The sequence below is a fragment of the Antechinus flavipes genome, chromosome 6 (assembly GCF_016432865.1).
Source record: "Antechinus flavipes isolate AdamAnt ecotype Samford, QLD, Australia chromosome 6, AdamAnt_v2, whole genome shotgun sequence".
NCBI lineage: Eukaryota > Metazoa > Chordata > Mammalia > Dasyuromorphia > Dasyuridae > Antechinus > Antechinus flavipes.
In genome coordinates, this window is record NC_067403.1 from 247,388,999 (window position 1) to 247,404,301 (window position 15,303).

Genomic DNA, 15,303 nt, shown 5'->3' on the forward strand with positions numbered 1-15,303 from the left:
CCAGAAGGAAATGTCCTTCCTCAAATGCAGCACCCGGAAGTGAACCCAAGGTTCCAGAAGAGGGTCTGAGCAGGGAAGAGTACAGAGTAGTATCTCCTGGCACCCGCTTTTATTATCAGTCAATGATCTGGACCCATGTAAGGACTGAATGAGCGCATCAAGCAGCCAATCACCAGCTGGGGGTTGTTCATGGAACTGAGGATCCACAGTTATGGGAAGAGATGAAAGTACATTCATGTGCAGACACATACTGTGTTGTCTCCTATAAACCACTTCACCTTGCTGGGCTTTCGGATTTTTTTCCCCCATTGGTGAACCGAAAAGACTCTTCTCTCATGTTTAATTAGTTTTAAAATCCTAATTGAAAGAGGGAGGGGCAGAGAGGCTGAGCCAAAAAGAGAGAGAGACAGAAAGAGACAAGGGGTCCATTTTCTTACTTTTTGTCCCTGACTCTTTTGTGAGGGACAAAGAGATCCCTTTTGCTTCTACTGGCAAAAGGCTTTCCTCCTCTTTTTGGGGAGACATTCTGTGTCTGGGTGCATGTTTACTAAGTTAGCACATTGTTTCTGGAAGTGGAGGAAGGCTTTCTTCCCTCTTCCATTCCCTTCCAAGCTGCTCTGTTTGCTGGATGAGATTTCATGTCCTTTCAGATTAAGCTTCTGAGTCCTAGAAGAAAAGATCTGAACTGAAGAGAGGAGGAAGGGAGCTGAATCCCAGGTAAGGAAACCATCCTGATCCTCCTTTTTTCCTCCACAGCTCCAGGCCTGGCTGCCTCAAACCCTACCCTTTAGGGACCTGGAGAATGAACTCATTTCCACAACCAGCCTGAAGTCAATAAATAGGAAGGCCCCAGAGCTTCAGGAGCTGAGTGCCCTCCTGCTGCTTCTCGCTCCTCAAGGGACTTGGGGGCCAGACACCGGGGTGGGTGTGTCCCAGGGATTCGGGGCTCCAGGGGCTCTCCAGGGGGGCCAAACTTTGGCTTAAAATGGGGGGCTCTGTCCAGGTTGGACTCTGTGATCACCTCCTCTGACCTAATCTCTCCAAGCAAAAAGGTAGCCCCGGAGTCCGAGATGAATCCCGGGAACATCTCGGGCGTTTATTTCCCAGAGAAAAGGCAGAAGGTTGGACGTGAGAGAAAAGCCAGAGCTGGGAGAACTGAAGCTTCTCCTATCCCAACCCTGGGGCCACATGGAGAGGTGGGGGTGGGGGTGGGATTCAATCTGCCTCCGGCTCCAACCAGCCTTGCAGAATCCTCTTGGGAAGTGTAACAGGAAGCGCAGGGAGTGGGGAATTCTGGAGGGAGGGGGTGGAGGGGCGAGAGGCCAGGGGAGGGGGTGCCCGGGGAGCGCCATGACATCATGGTCTATTGAGAAGGGGAGGGGGTGGGAGGGGAGGGGAGAAAGAGGGGACCTGACAACCAATGAGAAAGAGGATCTCGTTTCAAAAGGGTTAACCTTCAGCCAATGGGAGCCGGGGGGAGCGATCCTGCTCACTCCATTCAAGAATCCCAAGTATTCAAGATGGACGGCAGGGAGTGTGGAAAGAGAAAAAGGGGGAAGAGGGGGATGAGAAGAGCAAGGAAAGAAGAGAGGGCACCGAAGGCCAGCCGGCCGGCTGCCTGCAGCTCCCCTTCCAGCCGGCTCTTCTGAGGAGGCTGCACAATCTCATCTCAGCCAAGACTTAGGAAGGGGGAGGAAGAGGAGGAGGAGGAGGAGGTGGAAAAGGCAGGAGAGAGGGAGTGGGAAAGGGGGAGCTGAGGAGAGACACGGGAGAGAGGGAAGGCGAGAGAGAAAGAGGAAAGGGAAGAGAAGGGAAGGAAAGCCGAGAAAAGGGAAGGGGAAGGGAAAGGGAAAGAAGGGAAGGAAAGGGGAGAAAAGAGAAGGCAGAGCAGAAGCAGAGAGAAGTGGCAGGAAATTGACCATAAAGAAGAGAACTCTAGATATCCTCAACTCCTAGAAGGGTAAAGCCAAAGATTTTCTCCTTTTATTTTCTCTCCGTTAAAGGCTCGGGGTCTTCTGGTCTCTCTCCTCTCCCCCCTTTCTTCCCTTTCCCTCCTTTTTGTCTCCCTCCTTTTCCTACTTCACTTGTGGGCATCTTTCTCTCCCTCTGATCTGCTTCTCCACAAACAACCAAAACAACAATTAACAATTCTAAAGCGCTAGGAATGGCTTGCTGGGTTTGTTTAACTGTCATTTTCCAACTGGTTGGTGGGGAGGGGGTGAGAAGAGCAGGGGATCTGCAAAGCCCCGGAGGGGGTTGAGGAGTGGGTAGTGGTGGGGGTGGGAGGGGTGGGGGGTGATTCTCCAAGGTGCTTGGTGGGGGGCAGGGTGTTCCGGGGGGCTCCTGAGGAGGTGGGCTGCCCGGGGACTGGGACCAAGCTCAGTGAGTGCACCCTGGGTGTTTGTGTTGTCTGTCCCCGAGGTGTGGCTCAGAGTTGGGCCGGGGCTGAGGTGGTCCTGCCTGTTTGTGGTGAGGGGCCCGGAGTGTGCTGAGAGCTGGGAGTTGAGTTTGTCTGAGGGGAGATTGTGTGTGTGTGTGTGTGTGTGTGTGTGTGTGTGGTCTGGGGCTGGGAGGTGTGTGGGAGGCACAGTTGGGTGCTGGCAGTGGGGGTAGGAGAAACTTCTCCCCCCTCCCCCCTTCCCAGCTGCCCTCTTCTCTCTTATCCCATTCACATAACTTGGCTTTTCAGGTTCCTCCTGGTCTCCTCCTTTGGTCTCCATGGCTGCAGGGAGGGGGGGGGTGGGAGGGGAAATTCGACCAGCCCACCCCTCTTCTGAGCCCCCGGCCCCTGCTGCTCTCAGCTAACCCTCCACCTGCCCTTTTCTCTCAGATCCTAAGGGCTTGGTCCCCCATCCCCTGCAGCTCTGGGGCCGGGGCCGGGATTGGGGTGGGGGCTACCAGACCCAGAGCAGCCCTTTCCGAGTGTGAATGGGATGGCTTCAGATTCCTCCCCTCCCCCCCATTTCCTTCGAGATCTCTCCACCATGGTCTTGGGAAGAACTTCGAGGAACGACTGGCTCCTGGGCCCAAGGTGGGGGAGGGGCCATTCCAGACTGGGTGAGTCCCAGGATTTTTCTCTTTGGGGATGGAACGGAGGAGAGAGCTGGGGGGAGGGGGGAAGTTAGAACTCCCTCCCCCTTCCCTTTTTCCATAGCTTCCCTCCAGCCCAGGTCTCTCTCTTCACCCTGCCTGGGTAGATCGGTGGTGGAGGGAGGGACCAGCTCACTCACTAAGGAGCAGTCGGCCCTCTCTCTGCCCCTTTGTCCCTTGTCGGTGTGACCCATTTGCTAGCTCTGACTGGCTTGTCTGGCACCGGGGGGCAGAGGTCAGGACCCACCCCTGCGACTGACCCCAAGCCAGGCCTCCAGCTTCCACTTCCTTCCATCAGGACTATCTGCAACCGGGGCCCCTGTGTTTAAAGATCAATGGAACAAACTGCCCTGCCGAAGCTGGGGGGTGGAACCTGGTGTGCAAATAGGAGAAGGGAGGGGTGTTCTTTGGGCTGCTGCCGCTGCCGAAGGCTTCAGTGGGAAGTCCCATCCCCTCATAGATGGTGGAGGGGTCCCCAAACCTCAGGGATCAACTCCTGACTTGTCCTTTCATCTCAGTACGGGCCTTCAGAGGGTCTTATCCTTGAGACTTAAACCTTTTTACAGCTGGAGGGAGGGATTTTCCAGGATTCTGGCCCCATGCTGGGAACAGTCTGTCCCTCCGAACAACTGGATGTTCTCCTCGGATTCTCTCAGCTCTCTTTTACCCTTGGCCTTTCCCCAGTCTTGAGGGCATTTGTTGGTGAGAAGATGAAGTCTTCATAGATCAGGAAAGAAAGCCCAGAGAAGGGAGTCTTTGTCCCGGGTTCCTTTCGGAAGTATGGTGCTTATTCCCAAGCTCTCCTGGCCCAGGGACACATCCCCACAGACAAGAGTCAAAGCTCCTGAGTTTTGTTCCCTGCTGTTATTTGACCACGGGCCTGCCGTAAGTAAAGAAGAACACTCCACACATTGCTCAACCATGTACCCATACAGTGTTTTGCAATTCTTAAATAGAAGCCCCAGGGGTCAATGGCAGCAGCTTGAAGCCAGTCTACCTCAGTGTCTGTTCCCTGTGGGCCCGTGGTCACTCTTCCCTCTCCCTTTCTCTCCCTGTTACCCCTTCCACCCATCCCTTACTCCCCCACATACACCCAGGTACCATCTCTTTGAAGTCTAGACATGAGAGAGCTCTGCTATCTGGGGATGGAGGGGGTGGAGGTCAGAGATGAGAAAGGTCATCAGAACTTCACTGCAACCAGAAAAGTGGGGAGAGAGGGGTGACTTTAAGATTCAGGAAAGAGGAAAAGTTGATGAACATTATCACACAGACACACTCATACGGGCTTTGGGACTGTCCGTCCTTCCCCCCGAAACAAACACTTGGGATCAAACTGAAGGTAAGCATCCGTGTCTGGGCATTTCTTCAGTTGTACCTGCATCCCTTACTTGAACGCTGAAAGCACCACACGTTCAAAAGACTTAGCAGCTTAGCTTTGGGCAAAAATAGGCCTGCCTTCTCTTGGCTGGGAATAGAGATTGAAGAAATGCAGAAAAAGGAAAAATATTGATATGATGAGTTTGAAAATTGAGCTAAAAGATGGTAAGTGAAACCGAAGAAAGGAACAGAGAAGATGAAAAAAGGAAGGAAAGTTAAATGAGATGGAAGAGATGAAGACATAGAATAAGAGGGGAGACGTCCACCAGAAGCAAGCCAGCTTTCCACTCCTGGCCGGGGCTCTTTTCACATTGTGCTACTGTCTGCACCTGTCACTAGCAGTGCAATGTAAAAAGGGCATTGGCTGGGCAGTACCAACCTGCGCCGGCCTTCTTCGACTTGTACCTGCAGCAGTTGGGTTTTGGGGTTGGGAGCTGCATCCATTTAGCATGGATCTAAGCGTCATCCCGAGACTGACCTCGGTTCCTAAGTCATCCACTATTACTCTGTGTGGAGAAGTGATGTGGCTGCCCAAAACAACAGATCTATGTTTCTTTATTGTTGGGGATGGAGGGAGAGAGAGAGGTAGCTATACCTTGTATGGTTAAATGAGAGTCAAAATCTTTAGTGGTAAAGGCACTTCCCATACAAGGGTCCCTAATTGTCCCAGAACTTTTAAATCAAGAAGGGGAAAAAAATGGGCTGCCCATTCTCTTTTCTGGTAAATTCAAAATAGGATTGGATGGTAGAGGGAGGAGAACAATAGATCAAAAGGAGCCCCTTGCTTGGGACAGGGAGAGGAACACAGAAGGAAGTGTAGCTGCTCACCCCTATCAGCCCACCCTCAGTTGTTCCTTCGATAGGTGCTCAGGGAACAAGAAGAGAGAGAAGGAATCGGTCATCCCCAATCATAGGATCTCAGATTATAATGAGACCTTAAAGATCATCTGTTCTTAGGAGTTCAGAATTGGAAGGCACTGAGAGTCATGTTGCCTACCTGTATTTGGACAAGCCCCTTTGCTTCCCAGCATATCCAACTAAAGGTCATTTGGCCTTTACAAATGAAGACCTTTGGAGGTGGGAAACACTTGCCCCCTCCTTTATAGATGAGAAAACCAAGGCCATAAAGCTGAAAAATATGAGAGTCAAGATTTAAACTCAGATTCTCTAACCCCCCTTGAAAACATTAAGAGTAACTCCTTCAATTCAGAAACCCTTGAGGCATAGATTAATTGTAGTAAGGGGTGGGGAGGACCCTCTCCCCTCTCTCCCCACCAGTGTTTTGGTCTCTTAGATGTTCATAGAATTGCCCAGGCCCTGATCAAATCTCCCGTGATGAAAACAGGACAAGGCAGAAGAAGCCCATGGGCTATGGTGTGTAGCAGGTGCTGTATAAATTAGTTGAATTAAAATTCATTCACTGAACCAGACATGATTTCTAAGCAGTGTAAAAAAGGCAGCAGTTTGGACACAGTTTGTAAGGAGAGCTTTAGATCAGGTACAGAGAGATACCATCTCTGATCACATGGACCTTAGTGGCCAGGGATGAAATTCACATAACGGCATATAGTGCAAATGAACCTCTAAGAGCATCTCCATCTTGCTTTACAGTTGAAGAAGCTAAGGGAAGGCCCTTTTTACACTTAGCAGATAGAATCCAGGATATTAGAGATTTCATGTAGATCCAGAGGCTCCGTATGTCGCTTATCATCCCCTTCCTTCCTAAGACCTTCCATTCCATCCTCCACATATCCATTGTCTTTCAAAGCCCTCTTGGGCATCCCATTCATCCACTGGGTGGTCTTTCAGGAGCAATGTGGCTGTGAGACATTGTCTTCATGTGATTTATGTCTGTTATCACTTTGCCATCCCTCACTGGCCTCCGTTTCTGTTTTTCAGCCTTAAGCACTGAATTAAAAAGATTGGGTTTGGTTCATTTGATTTCTAGGAGAATGTAACCTGATGAAGACTTGGAGCTGTGAGAGCAAGGAACTATTTTTTGCCTTTCTTGGAATCTCCAGCACTTAGAGCACAGTGACTGGCACATAGGAGGCATTTATTATTGCTTATTGGCTGAAGAACAGAAGCCAAGTGGTCCTGGATCTTTTTTTTTTCCTTCCTTCCTTCCTTCCTTCCTTCCTTCCTTCCTTCCTTCCTTCCTTCCTTCCTTCCTTCCTTCTCTTTCTTTCTCTCTTTTTTCTTTCCTTCCTTCCTTCTCTTTCTTTTTTCTTTCTCTTTTTTCTTTCTTTCCTTCCCTTTCCTTCCTTCTCTTTCTTTCTCTCTTTCTTTTTTTCTCTTTTTTCTTTCCTTCCTTCTCTTTCTTTTTTCTTTCTTTCCTTCCCTTTCCTTCCTTCCTTCTTTCTTTTTCTCTCTTTCCTTCTTTCTTTCTTTCCTTTATCTCTCTCTTTTTCTCTCTCCCCCCTCCCAGTGATACTACAATTTTGAGCCACTCCCAATTCCTGCCCATTGTGGCTGGAATCTTTACTGAATAATTATTTTTAAAAACCTAAAGTCGTGTGTGTGAGGTCATCAGAGGCAGCCAGGTGGTGAAAGTGGATAGAGAGAACTCGCAGTTCAAACAGGATTTCCCTAGCTCTCAGAATGAGATAACAGCACTTACCTCCGGAGATTACCCTGAGGATATAAAACGAGGCGCTTTTTACAAAACTTAAAGCACAAAACAAAATGAAAATCCTGAGAATCCACCGGAATCCAGAAGGATCTCAGAGCTGCGATCACATGTTCCCAGACTGGAAGGCTTACCTGGGTTCGGGAAGTCACCTCCAGCCCAGAACTTCAGGACTCAAGCCGGTCATCACAAAGTATGTGACACCTTGGGGGCAAAATTCCCCCTAAAACTTTTGGGCCAGATAAAGGCTGAAGATGGGTCTCCTCCTAGCAAAGGAGCTCTGCTGCCCCCTGGTGGGTGTCGAGGAAAAGCCATGTTGACAAGAACCCCTCAGATGGGGGATTTGGTGAAAGACGGGGCAAATCTGTGCACTCGGCTGGGTGTTTTTCCCATTTTTATTAAAAATAAACTCAAACACTTTTTCATACAAAAGTTTCGTGCGCTGGTGGCCGCCACAGGAAAGTCCCGCCTGTGGCACTGGTTTCCCACCTCGGCCCCAGTTGTCTTGAGTCCCAGGGAGCACTGGTGGGGGGCCCGGCCCAGTGCCCCCTGGCGACCGAGCCAGCTGGGGAGGGAAGTCACGGGGGCAGCCTCCCCCATCCCCACGGCAAAGGTTATATATGCAAAAGTGCCTCTGACAGGGGCCGAGTGAAATGGACATCCCGTGATCCTTCCGTCTCTTCCTTGGGACTGAGGTCTCCTCCGCCCCCCGGGGCCTTTCTGCTTCAGGCACGTTCCGAGCCGCTCTCCCAGAGCCGGAGGACGTCTCTGGCTACTCCCTGGGGCCTATCCCAGGCCAGGCCCTGCCTGCCTCAGCAGCCGCTCTTCGCCCGAGCCCTCTCTGAACCCCCACTACTGCAAGGGGGGGCTCTGCCCCGCCGGTTCCCAGCTTCTAACCAGCCCAGCGGCAGAAGGAGCTGAATTGGGGGGCTCTGGAGCCAGAAGCATCGCCCCGGCTTTCTCTACCCCCGTTGCCATCCGTTATCCCTGTCCCTTGAGCATCCCCCCAGGATAGCCCAGACCAGCCCAGACCCCTTTTCCAAAGGGGACCTCCGTAGGGATGTGGCGGGGTGGAGGGGCTAGACAGAGCTGGGTTTTCCCCAGGGGGCGGGGATGGGACAGTACTGGTGCTAGGGTGGACAGCATGTCGAGGCCAGGGGCAAGGTATGGGGGCAGGGTGTGGGGCATGCGGATGGGGCGTCCTGCCTGAGCCCCTCAGTCCCAGCCGTTGTCCTTCACCATGTGCGACATTTCAATGATGTATTTTCCCTCTTTGTACTTCTGGCTCGTCTCAAAGGCTTGCTCCTGGTGGAGTGGGAAGCAGGGGATGGAAGGCGGGCTCGCGTTCCTTCCACATCCCATCAATGCCAGTCACCCCTTCCCAGCCCTTTGGCCCTATGGCGAACGCCCGTGGCTCGGAGGGCAGTGGGGGCTTAGAAGTGGACGCGGGATGGATGGCTCACCTCGGGGAGCAGGTGTCCCAGAATACTCACATATTTCCAGCCCAAGGTGGTTTTGCAGCTCTCACAGAAGATGTCAGCCACAGAGTGGAGGCCAGTGAGCAGGAGGCGCTGTTCAGCTGGCCCACAACCCACGTTGACCCTGTCTCGGGAAACAGCCAGCACAGCCAGGCAGGGGAGGGGTGTTTGTTACTCGGGTCAGCCCCCTGATCAACCCCAAGGGATCCTCCCTAGAAGGAGCTAACCCCAGAAATCTGGAGAAACCCATCATTTGAGAGCCACCCCCCCCCTTTTTTTGGTTGATCCCTGGGAACTGCTTTCTCCAATGATGTGCTATCAGCATCTCAGCCCTCCCCAGGGGCTTATTCCTGGGAGGATCACGGGCCTGGCTCCTCGCCTAACGGTACAAAGAGGGACCTCTGTCCCACCGGCTGGGTAAGGGAGTTGCAATACCTGTTTGCTTCCCTCTGTTTGCTAGGGGGGACTTGACCCTGAAGCCCCTTGTTCCACAGGGGGAAAAAATAAGGAAAGAGGGAGACTCACACAGAGTTAAACAGGTAGGCCCGGCCATGGCTCCCCTGGAAGGACTGTGGAGACACAGGATAGAGAGTGACCACCAGGGACCCCGTGGTCCCACCATCTGTTCCCCCTCAATGCCACAGATGAGGGAGAACTTTTTGATCAGGACTGGCAGGCTCACTCCTGGTGATGTTCGTATAGGGGGAGTCCTGGCTGGGGAAAAAGTCCCTCCCTTGGAAGGGAGGGGAGAAATTTGGGTCCTTCTGGGCGTACCTTGGAGATGAGCTCATCGTGCTTGGCCAGGTGCGCCCGGCAGTGAACACAGCTGTATGTGCGATGACACCGGGGCAGGTAACTGCGGAAGGTCTTGGTGGGGAGGCAGGCAGGGCCCGGGCCAGGCTCGCAGCTGGGCATGACGGGCTGGAGGGCAATGCCCTGCCGGGCTGGGGGGGCTGGCGCGGTGCAGCCCCCACACAGGCGATCGCAGGTGAAGCAGCGAAGCAGGTTGGCTAGAGCCGTGTTTCAGGGCAGGAGAAATGTGGGGGGGCTGCCCAACCAGGGCCCCCCCAGACGAGAACCAGGTAGAAATGAAGGTCACCTGAGAAGAGGGGAAGGGTGCATAAGGAGAGCACTGAGGCAGTTAGGAGCCTCTCCCGGGAAGATTGGGGGTATCTGGTTTCCTGGTTACCATTCAGCCTCTCCTGCTGTCTCCTTCTGATCCCAAAGACTAGCCCTTTCCTAGGAGAGTGTGTTTTGTTTTGTTTTTCCCCGTCCCCTTGATTCTAATTCTGCTCTGGTGAGCTCGGCAGCAGTTCCAGCCTTCTGGCATGAGTCAGGGAGGCAGTATTTGGGGCGGGGATGGGGAGGGTAGCAGCAGCCTCCATCATCCTTCCCTGAAAGCTCTCTAATAAGATGAAGGATGCTCAGGAGCCCCGTCATCTGCCGGTGTTTTCTTGGCCGTCCATTCATTTGTGCAGCTCGCACTTATTACTGCATCCAATTGCAGACTTGAGCCTTTGAAAGTTGGGATGCTTCGGTTTCTTTCCTTGGCTCCCCCTCCTCCCATTTTCAATTCACAACGTTCCCCACAAACGCCACCATTTCCATGTGAGGCTGGGAAGGTGTGCCGAGACTCGGAGAAGCTAGGATGTGTTCTTGGGGGGGAAGAGAGGGGAAAGGAGGCGGCACGGGCTGCAAACACACACTCAGAGCTTTCCTTCTTTCCCACTGTTCCTGATGGTGGAGTCCTCCTTTCACCACTAGGAGGGAGAACTTCGCAGCTTCCCAGCTCCTCGGTGGCAAGGCTCACCTCTGGGGATGCAGCACAGCAAGCAGTCCCCTTGATGGCCGCCCATTCCAGCCTAGCACAGCACTCTTAGCCAAGGAGGGACACTACGGCCTGTGATTTCTTTCAGGAGCATTTGGTTCAAAATTACCCTTCTTTTTGTCTCGAATGACTAATGTTCATCGTGCACCCAGAACCTGGAGTCTCTCCTCCCTGCTCTGCCCCCACAATCTCTTTCCCCTGCCCACACCCATCCCTCACTCAAGGGAGCATGTGCACAGAAAACTGGGAAGAGTAAATAAAGCCTTCCTAACAAGTTGATGGATACAAGACTCTGGTTCTAGGAAGGCTTATTTGGGAGGCTCATTGAAGTTTCATACAAAGGAGAGGGTCTCATTTTTTTTTAAGTTTCTAGTTAGACCACTTCTATCCAAGAGCTTCCTTCCCTATCCCATGGCCCATCTTGGTCTGGAGGTCCTGGGATCCCAGAGCTGGCTATGTCATCTGAGCACAAGCTTTGGCAGGTTCTACCAGCTAGCAATGGCCCAGGTGAGAGACTTGTGGCTCTTGGTTAGGCTAATGTTCAAGAAGCACATGACCAAGTTAACCACAGGATAGAGCTTTTTTGGCCACAGAAACTCTCAAAGACCAGGCCCAGCGCAGAGGGGTCTCAACCCCCATCGGTGGATGGAGCGCCAACAAAATGACAGCTCTCTGAAGGACTGAAACAGGAACGAGCCCAAATGAGATTATAGGCAAGGGAAGAGCTACATCACTGGCAGAAAGCAGGCTTCTGGTGAAGAGGAGCACTGGTTTCCAGTGAAACTCCGACTCGACATTGGTGAATAACAGGAAATCAGGTAACAGCTGCTCTTTGGCTGTTCTCATCAGCAGGCAGATTTTGGCCTTGGATCCTTGCTGGCGATCTTCTGGGCCCATTTCAACGGCCTGAGGGAGGGCCAGTCTGCAGGTACAAACAGCTTGGAGGGACACAGGTAAATCTCTGATGCAGAGAAAAGACTCCAAGATTCAGCCGGAGCCAGAGCAGAATAGAATTCCCCCTTATCTCAGGATAGTGCCTCCCACTTCTAGCACCCCAAACAGCCTCTGCCTTTAAATTGCCTCCTAAAGGTTTCTCTTTTCCTCTCCAGGAGCCAGACTTCTTCCCTCCTGGCTCACTGCTCCGTTCCATCAGGGACTCGGCTCTCCCTACGTAGGATCCAGGTAGGAAAAGCTGCTGTTGTGTTCAGGGTGACATTGTACTCCAGAAGAGTTCAATTAGCCTTAGACTTCGGCCCCTGCGATTGGGCGGCTGTTCCATTTCTCCTTCATCTCCTTAAGTTCGGCTCGATTACCAAGTGTTCTGCTCGAAGGGATCCCCAACCTGCAAGCACTTTGGAGCGCCCCAGACCTGCTCCTTTAGCCAGTTCCATCATAACCCCCGCCCCCAGGAAGGTGGAGACAGCACCAAACATCAGAGGATAATGGAAAAAGTGACAAGAATAGGGATGGGGAGACTGCATCTATTATTCCCCCTCTCAAATAACAGCAAGAAAGCAGGTTGGAAACAACAACAACAAGAGAGCGAGCCAAGGATTTTCTGCCCTAATATGAGATGGGGCTGGACTGGAGGAGGGGGGGAGAAGGGGAGGGAGGGGAGCAGGGAACGAATCCAACCGCCCCGATAGCCTTACAGGAGCGCTCTAGGACCAGATGCTAATCCCGTGCCTCATTGGGGAAAGAAAAAAAAAAAAAAAAGCTGGGGGTGGGGGGGTGGGAGGAGAGCGCATAATGGAGCTTCTCGTCAGCCCCGAGATCTCAGCACCCCCCCGGGGGGATTCTGGAGCTTGAAACCGCTCACTCCCCCCCACACCCCAATAACTTGGAGCGTTGTCCGCCGGTTTGGGGAGGCCGGGATCCGGAGGGTCCCCCCCCCCAGCTGGCCAACGATCTCATCCGCCAAACAATAAGCATCCCCGATCGCCCCCGCAGCGAAAGTTGGGGGGGGGGGTCAGGGACGAGACAGCCTGGGGAAGCTGCGGAGCTGGACGGAGCTTGCAAGATGCCCAAAAGACAGGCGAGGGGAGCAGCGGAGGAGAATGAAGGGGGCGCGGGAGGGAGGCAGGCAGGGAGCAGAGAGAGGACAAAGGACGGCCGGATGAATAATGCATTTGCAAGGAAGATCAAAGCGCCGCAGAGCGAGGAAATTTGAAAAGGAAAAAAAATCGGATCGGAGCTGCCCCCTCACCTTGAGGTCTGCTCCAGAGATCTCCGTATGTATATGTCTCTCACTCTTCTCTCTTCCTTTATTTTTTTTTCCGCCTTCGATCGGGAAGGGGATGTGGGTCCCAAAGGGCCTGGGCCCGGGGCACGCCGGCAGGGGGCCCGATGGAGCGCCGGGGACCCGGGGGTGGGGAGTGGGGGGGTCTCTCCTGCTCGGGCTCTGTCTGTGGGTGAATGTGGCTGTATGTTGTGGAGCTGCCTCATAACACTGTGAGTCATCCAGCCCCCAGCCCCCCCCCTCCCACGTCAGAGCAGGGCTGGGAGACACAGGGGGCGGGCCGGGAGGGAGGCAGGGAGGGGGCAGAAACTGTGGGACCGATGCGGGGAGTGCAGCAGGGTGGCAAGGCAGCGGGAGGACGGACGGGGAGCATCATGGCGAGAACGGGAGCTGCCGGAGAACCAGGGGAGCCGAAGACCGAACGCGTGCCCGAGACGAAGACCGGTCAGAAGGGGACGGGGTGACCGGGAAGACAAAAGAGGAGAGAGAAAGGTGGAAGGAAGGGAGGGAGAGGAGAAGCCGGAGAGCGGTGCCCACACGCTCCCCGTGATCGATTTCCACATTTCAGCCCTGACAACAGTCCTGACGCAGGCCAAAGAAGGGCGGACTCCCGGATTAGGGACGGCGAATGGAGCTCCAGGCTTGCTAACAACCCCTCCGGAGCTTCGAGGGCTTCCGTCTGACTCTACTCGTCCCCTAGCCCCTTCCCAAAGGAGTCCCCAGCAAAAGCAAAACCCCAAACCAAAATATTGGGGTCAGGTATTCCAACTCTTCTCACTTGTGCTCCGCCGGAAGGCAGATCTTAACTACTCGGACCCTTGTCCACCCACTGACTCTTAGACTGATCACTCAAATGCCTTTTGAACCCCTAGATTTAACCTCGATCAAGTTTTTGATCTGAATCATACGGGATAATGTATTGAAAGCATTTTGCAAACCTGAGGGTTCTATTTATAAAAATAAAGATAGTTAATATAACCGATTTATATGATGTAATCTCAAACCAGCCTGATAACCTCTCTTTTTCTGTCTCTCTCTTCTCCTGTCTCTCTGTCTCTCTCTCCCCTCCCTCTGTTTCTCTCTCTCTCTGTCTCTCTGTTTCTCTTTTTCTCTCTCTGTCTCTGTTTCTCTGTCTCTATCTCTGTCTCTCTGTCTCTGTCTCTCTGTCTCTGTTTCTCTGTCTCTGTCTCTCTGTCTCTGTCTCTCTCTGTCTCTGTTTCTCTGTCTCTGTCTGTCTCTGTCTCTCTCTCTCTCTCTGTGTGTCTCTCTGTCTCTGTCTGTCTCTCTGTCTCTCTCTCTTTCTTTGTGTCTATCTCTGTTTTTCTGTCTCTACACACACACAACTCTCTATATGTATGTATGGATAACACTGAACTCAGCTATATATACACTTATAGATCTTGATACAAAGATATATTACTTCTCTTCACATGTTGAATTTTCAAGTCAAATTAGTCTAATTTGCTATTCTCAAAACAGCATTTTATCTCTTTGCAACCAGGCCTTTGCACCAACTGCTCCCCAAGCCTGGAATCTGCTTCTTCCTCACTTCCCCTCCTGGATTTCTCTGGCTCTCTTCGGGCTCAGCTCAGGGGGCACTTTCTTCATGGAAACATTTATCATCCTCTTATTATTAGTGCTCATTTCTTCTTCTCAAATTGCTAAATTTACATTTACCTGTTTACATTCTAAATCCTTCCCCTCCCCCAAATAGAATGTAAGCTCTTGGAGGGCAGATCATTTTCACTTTTGTCTTTGAATTCACCATGTCTGGAACATAGGATGAACTTAATAAAGCTCGTTGGATCAATGCTTTGTGGGGAACGAGGACATCTGGCTCATCATGGAACCTACCTCAGCCAGCCCCAGAATCCTTGGATCGGAAGATTTCTCACTAAGTGTCCTCTGATGCATTTCCCTAAATATAGTGTTATTCAGAAATCAGCACCAAAGACAGATCCTGCCCTTGGAGAGGAGATTACATTCTGAAAATGAAATGAAACATTGACATAAATGTACAGAGAAAATTGTATGTAGGTGGTTTCATTTTTTCTCCTCCCACATGTAAATGCTGAAGAATTTTCAGGTGGGGGAAGGTAAAAATAACAGGAAGAATGACTTGCTAGTAGTAATAAAACCAAAAAAAAAGGTTCTGATCATTTTACTGGGAAAGTATTCCGGGAAGAGGAAGAATTTAAGCTACATTTTGACCACAACTACAAGGAAGAGGAGGAGCCCGTAGTTAAGTAGATTAAGAGCTGTCCTTAGAACTAAGAAGACCTGGATTCAAGATGTCCCTCTTTTAACTTGGATTAACTACACGACTTTTAAGTACCTTTCTAAAACAAGAATTCTTAATCTGGGGTCAGAGAATTTGTTTTTAGTTTAATAACTGTGTTCCAATCTAGGACCAGTAGATGGCGTAGTGGTTTGAATGCTGAGCCAGAAGTCAGGAAGACTCATCTTCCTGAGTTCAAATTCAGCCTCAGACACTTACTAGTTGTGTGACCTGGGCAAGTCACTTAACCCTGTTTGACTCAGTTTACTCATTCAACAAATGAGCTGGAAAGAAATGGCAAACCATTCCAATATCTTTGCCAAGAAAACTCTAGACCAGTCATGAAGAGTTGGCAGGACTGAAGGAAAAAAAAAAAGTGACTGA

At 51.8% G+C, this 15,303-nt stretch overlaps 1 protein-coding gene and 1 long non-coding RNA gene across 2 annotated transcripts; one reads left to right on the forward strand and one right to left on the reverse strand.

The window, feature by feature from the left end:
- Positions 1 to 7,477: 7,477 nt before the first annotated feature.
- YPEL4 (yippee like 4) lies at positions 7,478 to 13,182 on the reverse strand. Its single transcript, XM_051963809.1, has 5 exons — positions 12,609 to 13,182; positions 9,349 to 9,673; positions 9,100 to 9,143; positions 8,590 to 8,698; positions 7,478 to 8,401 (listed from the first exon to the last, which is right to left on the reverse strand). Exons 2-5 carry the CDS (start codon positions 9,487 to 9,489, stop codon positions 8,312 to 8,314), a joined length of 384 nt encoding a protein of 127 aa, XP_051819769.1. The 5' UTR covers positions 9,490 to 9,673; positions 12,609 to 13,182; the 3' UTR covers positions 7,478 to 8,311.
- On the forward strand, positions 9,680 to 13,623 carry LOC127539618 (uncharacterized). Its single transcript, XR_007948002.1, has 2 exons — positions 9,680 to 12,633; positions 13,210 to 13,623. It is a non-coding gene; the product is annotated as an uncharacterized LOC127539618 (long non-coding RNA).
- Positions 13,624 to 15,303: the final 1,680 nt, after the last annotated feature.

Excerpts from the sequence above, each read along its gene's own strand:
- YPEL4 (XM_051963809.1), bottom strand. The coding sequence starts at position 9,489 with ATGCCCAGCTGCGAGCCTGGCCCGGGCCCTGCCTGCCTCCCCACCAAG. Across the intron at positions 9,144-9,348 it reads ACGATGAGCTCATCTCCAAG|TCCTTCCAGGGGAGCCATGG; the intron begins GTACGCCCAGAA and ends GTGTCTCCACAG. Across the intron at positions 8,699-9,099 it reads GCCTACCTGTTTAACTCTGT|GGTCAACGTGGGTTGTGGGC; the intron begins GTGAGTCTCCCT and ends TTCCCGAGACAG.